The sequence below is a fragment of the Hyalella azteca genome, unplaced genomic scaffold (assembly GCF_000764305.2).
Source record: "Hyalella azteca isolate HAZT.00-mixed unplaced genomic scaffold, Hazt_2.0.2 contig17250, whole genome shotgun sequence".
NCBI classification, from domain to species: domain Eukaryota; kingdom Metazoa; phylum Arthropoda; class Malacostraca; order Amphipoda; family Hyalellidae; genus Hyalella; species Hyalella azteca.
The window spans coordinates 64,014-70,697 of NW_025947040.1; the positions used below are offsets into that span (position 1 = coordinate 64,014).

The 6,684-nt window shown below is 41.8% G+C and overlaps 1 protein-coding gene across 1 annotated transcript; it reads right to left on the reverse strand.

Moving 5' to 3' along the window:
* Window positions 1-946: 946 nt before the first annotated feature.
* Window positions 947-3,060, reverse strand: LOC108668409 (glycine--tRNA ligase). The gene is made up of 3 exons (XM_018155626.1): window positions 2,944-3,060; window positions 1,145-2,087; window positions 947-1,002 (listed from the first exon to the last, which is right to left on the reverse strand). Exons 1-3 carry the CDS (start codon window positions 3,058-3,060, stop codon window positions 947-949), a joined length of 1,116 nt encoding a protein of 371 aa, XP_018011115.1.
* Between the last annotated feature and the right edge of the window lie 3,624 nt (window positions 3,061-6,684).

A 6,684-nucleotide genomic window follows, 5' to 3' on the forward strand; every position in this document is an offset into this window, starting at 1 on the left:
CTCTTAGATATGAATATCAAGATTTGCTTGTAAATTTTAACACAATTAGCATTAGCACAGAAGGCAATTAACATTTTTATCCCAAAAGCACCGTTTAGCACGATCACATAGTATATGTCGGATTATTGACAAAATTATATCTCAATTCACCGTGTTGCTACTTGCTAGTAAATCAATAGTTTCTTATCGCTTCAGCAGACACTCTAAACTTGTGCAGAACTCCACTTACGACATCTCCGAGCAGGCGTACAGTTACGTTACGTAGCTTGTCGCGCAAATGTTTTGATAATACCACCTCTAGAGTTACGTCATCAAGTCAGCACTTACGCCACTCGTAAGTCGATTTTGCTTACTTACGAAGTTTTGATAATACGGCCCTAGAAGGGTGCAAGGCATGAATAATTTCCAAGAAGACATTTATAGATTTCAGAAAGTATTCCTTAGGGCTATATGGTTTAATTATATCGTCCAGTTCTTTAGAGGTATGGTACACAGGAGAAGTAACATGCAAAATTATAGGCCTTAGTGGGTTATTTTCTTTCTGAGTTTTGACGTTTCCATAGAGGTAGCCTGGAGAATAGCTCCCGACAATCGGGGTAAGTTTCCACTCTGCGGCCCACTTACCGGCAGGCGCACTTGCTCGGTCGTGTCCCTCTCCCTGAGTGTGCAGGTGGGCGGTGCCCCACTCGGCGCCCCACTCAGAGTATCAAAGTCCACCGTCACGACAGAATTTCTTATATAATTAAATATTCACAAACGTTATATTCTACTTTACATGAGATGGATTCATGATATTGATATTTTGGGACAAATTCCACTATTTGATTTTATCAATTACGTTGGCGGCCAAAATTGCGGTAGTTGTGAAATTTACAAAAAAGTACCAAAGAACAAAAAATTCAATTTTGGCTGAGGAACCTAATTATTTACAAGTAGATATTGAATTTTAAGCTTTTTGGCCTTTTTTAGTGGATTTGGCCGTTTTTAGGCCATCAAGCACAACTGGTGGGCCCGAATTAATGAAAAGAATGATTGAATGATAGTTATTTGATAATTGAATGATAGTGATTCGATAATTTAGTGATAGTGATTCAATAGCTGAGTGCTAGTGATTAGATAATGAATGAAATAAAGCCCCACTCACTGATGGCTCTGATGAAGGGTCGGGCCTCCCGCTTGTGCCGCTGGGACAAGGGAATGATGGCCACCTTGATGGGGGCCACCCACGGGGCCAACGAGAAATACGTCCGCTTTTTGTCCTCCTCGCGGACGCGGAACGTGTGCTCGAGGAGGACATAGAGAATTCTGTCCATCCCAAAGGACGGCTCGATGACATGCGGGATGAAGGTTTCCGTCAAAACCTGTCTGGTTTCCTGATGGTAACTAGTGACCATGGTATTGGTAATCGTGTAATTAGTGCCCGGTAGACGGTAACTACCTTCAATATTTAATTTATTTTGCATTAATTCCATCTGTTCTTGCGTGAATCCTTCTTTAAAGATGGCGGTAATTTCCTTGTATTGTTTTTTGTTGAAATACTTCCGTATCTCGGGATTATTTGTCACGGGAACGCAGACGTCCTTGGTCACGGGGCCGCGGGTCTCCGTCTTGACCCGCGGGACCATGTCCCTGGTGACCTCATACGTGGTCCCCGGGACCACAGCAGCCTTGCCCTGGGCCAGGGCCCCGTCTAAGGCCACAACTTGGTCAGGACTTAGATCCATCAAGGCGTCGGTGACGGCCTTAGCGTCCTTCTTGAAGAATTTCCCGATAAGTCCTTTGTCAAACACGGGCACGCAGACGTCCTTAGTGACGGGCACGGGCAAGGGGCGCTCGACGCAGAGCTTGGTGCCCGTGGCCCGTGCGTGGCACGTCAGGTCATAGGCACTACGGTCAGCACACCCAACACACTCAACCCACCCGTAGGACGTGAGGGCCTCAGCGTCCCAACAGTCGCATGCGTAGTGGGCCATTTCGTTGGGCAGGTGCTGACGGAAGCGAATTTTTGGACCCACTAGGCCCACTTTGAGCAGGTATTGCTGGATGCGGGCCATATAGTAGCCCAGGGTCTCGTTGGCGACCAGACCCTGCAAGATAAAAGGTTAGGGCCATATAGTAGCCCAGGGTCTCGTTGACGACCAGATAATCAATAATTAATAATTATTATTGTCACCGGACGTTCGCCGCAACCTTTAATCTTGTTAGAATGTCTCGAGCCTTACGGCCAAACGCCGGCAACAATCTGGTAAAAATACGCTGATTTTGATGAAAGTTCAATTACAGTTTGTTGCACTGGGATATCGTAAATTAAAACTTTAGTTAACACGGAAAAAACGCAACTTTATTTCAGCAAGCAACAGTTTAAAACAGGCATGTTTAAAATTTCAGACTAGAGTGACATCATGTTCATGGTCGAGAAACAGTATAGTAAATCTTTTCACGGCACAGCCACGACTCTAGCGTTAGGGGCTAAGAATTGCTGAAGCGGAGTGAGTAAAGGTTAGAACCTCACTGTAGAGCTGGGGTCGTAGAACCTCATGTAGAACCTCACTGTAGAGCTGGGGTCGTAGAACCCCATGTAGAACCTCACTGTAGAGCTGGAGTCGTAGAACCCCATGTAGAACCTCACTGTAAAGCTGGGGTCGTAAGAACCCCATGTAGAACCTCACTGTAGAGCTGGGGTCGTAAGAACCCCATGTAAAGCTGACTAACTGACTCGCAGCCGCTCAGACCTGACCTTGCACTACGTCGCTACGCTTAAGTTGAGGTCCGACATCAATGTTACTGAGGCGGCTACGCCAGGCGTGGCTTCCGGTATGACATGAGATTATTTAAATGAAATAGTGAACGACGTCCACCCTTCACAATATAATTAATACTTTATTAATATAATCAATAATTAATATAATCAATAATTAATTTAGGTAATTAGCGATCGCTGACCTGCGAGACGGCGTCACCCACGGACATGTGCACAGCGTCCAACCCGCGCCTCTGCTGCTGTGCACTGTACAGCCACAGCACCTCGCCTGCCACCTGCACAGCATGACAACACAGCATGACACAGCATGACAACACAGCATGACACAGCATGACACAGCATGACAACACAGCATGACACAGCATGACAACACAGCATGACACAGCATGACAACACAGCATGACACAGCATGACAACACAGCATGACACAGCATGACAACACAGCATGACACAGCATGACAACACAGCATGACACAGCATGACAACACAGCATGACACAGCATGACAACACAGCATGACACAGCATGACAACACAGCATGACACAGCATGACAACACAGCATGACACAGCATGACAACACAGCATGACACAGCATGACAACACAGCATGACACAGCATGACAACACAGCATGACACAGCATGACAACACAGCATGACACAGCATGACAACACAGCATGACACAGCATGACAACACAGCATGACACAGCATGACAACACAGCATGACACAGCATGACAACACAGCATGACACAGCATGACAACACAGCATGACACAGCATGACAACACAGCATGACACAGCATGACAACACAGCATGACACAGCATGACAACACAGCATGACACAGCATGACAACACAGNATATTCTTATTCCTGTCTCTTATACACATCTAGATGTGTATAAGAGACAATGGGAATAGACATCCCTATTTCTATATCCCTTTGATGCAATTTAAAATAGTGCACTAAATTTCTCTAATTAAAAAAGCTAACAAGTTATAATGAAGTTTAAGCAAAAGATAAAAATTTTGACCAAAATACTCCATGTACTACACAATAATATATTCATTTAAACACTATTTTTGATAAACTGTAGGGTAATAGAGGACCATTTGTGGGGTAAGACTTGGAGACTTGGAGTGGACTAACTGGACATGAAGCCACAGGTCTGCCAGATGGATGATTGTTGGGCCTGAGAGCTTGTGGTTTTCAGCTTCTTTGTATATGAAATTAATTGCTGCCATCTTGTGAGGTTGGCTGACATAAGCTCAGGCCTCAGGCCTCAGTACAGGAATGGATTAGGTAGGAGTTTTAACAGGGAACACATTTAGTAAATGAAATGAGTTACTGCTAATGTAATTTTGATAAGTAAGGGCTGCTAATGTAACAACCTTGATTAAAAAAATAATAATAAATTAATAAATGAAAATAAACCCTAGAGGCCTAGATGATTAGCCTACTTGCTAAATCAAAACATACGTATATCAGCAGTACCTAACGCAGTTGCCTGTTGCCATGCATTAACAATTATATCATGTTTGCAATTTGCATATATACACTAATACAGCATTACAAGGCGCTCATCCAATGATCACTTAGCCTACCTGACTTTACAAAAAAATACATTGAAAAATTGAGAGATCAATGAATTATAGTGAAGTGACATTCGAATGCAGGGTTAAAAAATCCGGTTTAATTCAATAATCTAAATCTAAGTCATCGTACGTTCTTCTACCAACGTCCAGTCGTCCGCCAAGAAAGAATCACCAGCAAATCATCTCCCAGCCTGACCTGGCTGAAATGTCAAAAATAAAACTAGAGCTCCTAGACTCGCTGTCGCACATTTCAAAAAAATTGAATTATTAATGATCAACATGAAGGAATTGAAGAAACCTAGATAAGCTGGCGGTCAACTTTTTTTTATCTATGCCTACATAGGCTACATTTACTTACGACAAAAGCAGGCAACTAACGTAGCTATGCAGGAAACTTAACGAAAGAGCGGAAAAAATATTTTTTGCATATGCACTTATTGCCATCACCGTCAAACCATCAAGTGATACTATTTTATCCTTGACTAATAGCGTCGCCGCATGGGCGACATTCAAAAATATAATTACCATGGAATCTTCCAGGTTGCTCGAGGTTGGCTCAAGTGTATCTTTACCAATGAAAGTGCGCGCCACCATATCGCAAGCACTGAATACACAAAAGTTCTCGAGCCGTAACTGGACTATTAAGTATTAGCAGCGAACGCCATACTCTCGCTTGATTTGTGTCGATGGAGTGACTAACGNCCATTTTGTTCCAATCACATAACACAACTACAACAAAAACAGATGACCGCAAAACAAAATCATAAACGCTGGCCGAAGTCACCCCGGCGGCCGAAGTCACCCCAGTTGTTGCATCTTGTAAGGGGAGGTTTTGAGGTCATATTTGAGGACTCTACCCATTGATGTCTGAATGACTTCTGGTTCTGCAGCTGAGCGACGAGGGTTTCTCCTCAACTTCTCCCTCGTCGTGTTTTTGACCAATTGTTTTGTTCGGACACTTCGTTTCCTTCCTTGACCAGGTCGATTGCATGTTTCACCAGTTTCCTTGATTTTTTTACCAGCTTCCACACAGTTTCACGACGAATTTGGAGCTTTTTTGCACTGACTGAATTACTCTTGCCTTTTTCATGAAGGGATATAATTGCATTTCTATCTACTGCCATAAGTAATAGTAAATCTAGACACCTTAGACTTCTGCAATATAAAATAGATGAACTAATGGATGATATTAAGCTTCATTATAAAAGAATGGTCTCCTAGAAACCAAGTTATTTTTATATAGCAAACATCCGTTGCCATAAATATGGCGGACCCTGTATAAGTTAATAAAAGTAAGTGTTATGTTTACCCTGTTCACGGTAACGGTGAATATTACCGGATTTATACTTTGGATACTTGAACGAATTTCAAGTAACTTGTTATTAAGGTAGAAGTAACTTAGTGTGAAGTAACTTTTTATTGAAACTTGTACTTCATTTTTCCGCAGATAATAGATGATATGATGAATAACAAGATGATGGATGATTGTGAACAAAAAATGATATATGTGATCATTTCGGTTCAAATTACATGCGTTTATGGACGATAATGATTACCAATGATAGAATTGCCGGGTCTTATAACGAATAATTCATAACGAAAATACGGTGAATTATCTCGGCCTTGCAATTATTATTGAATTTCTGTTCAATTAAATAATATATAGGATTAAATAATATTCATAGGACTGGAAAATTCTTAATATTTCAAAGAAATATCGAAAAATATAGTATTAAATAAGTTTATTGTTGTGCAGTCTGGGGTCTGAAGGCAGGATATGTAGCCCGCACGTCAGCCCACGTCAGCCCACCCGCACACAGCCGCCCCACCACGTCCGCAACGTCGTCAACCTGCCCACATCATCCAGGATTATATATTTTATATTAATATATGATATATTATTTAGTGTAGTTCGACAGAAGCTTTTCTTTTATGCAAGTGTGATTGAAGACCAGAGCATGCTTTCTATTAATAATCTTCTTGTTCGTTTTTTCAAGGCGTCGAACCAAATTTCTTGCTGGCGCCGGGAGATCGAAAAGCAGGTTTCCAAATGACATTTCAATAGATTGCCACGTTTCGAAAATACAATTTTCATTATTAAGCTGATGAAGGTTTTACAACACTTTAAATTGAATTTTGGAAATGACAGTACTACACGTCAATGATATAGTGGATACAATTTAAAATATTAGCTGAAAATAACCTAGCAGGCCAGGGGCCGGATTATCAAAACTTCGTAACTCTTTGTACATACGACAAAAAAGTTACGTGTTACGTAAGTACACCCTAATTTTGGCATTGTCTAAACTTTCGTACGCAAGACATAGCTA

What these genes read in the sequence shown, in the direction of transcription:
- LOC108668409 (XM_018155626.1), bottom strand. Translation starts at nt 3,060, where the DNA reads ATGCTGTGTTGTCATGCTGTGCAGGTGGCAGGCGAGGTGCTGTGGCTG. An exon ending in TGGGTGACGCCGTCTCGCAG is followed by an intron (nt 2,088 to 2,943) that starts GTCAGCGATCGC and finishes TTTATCTTGCAG; the next exon opens with GGTCTGGTCGCCAACGAGAC. An exon ending in ACCCTTCATCAGAGCCATCA is followed by an intron (nt 1,003 to 1,144) that starts GTGAGTGGGGCT and finishes CGGGCCCACCAG; the next exon opens with TTGTGCTTGATGGCCTAAAA.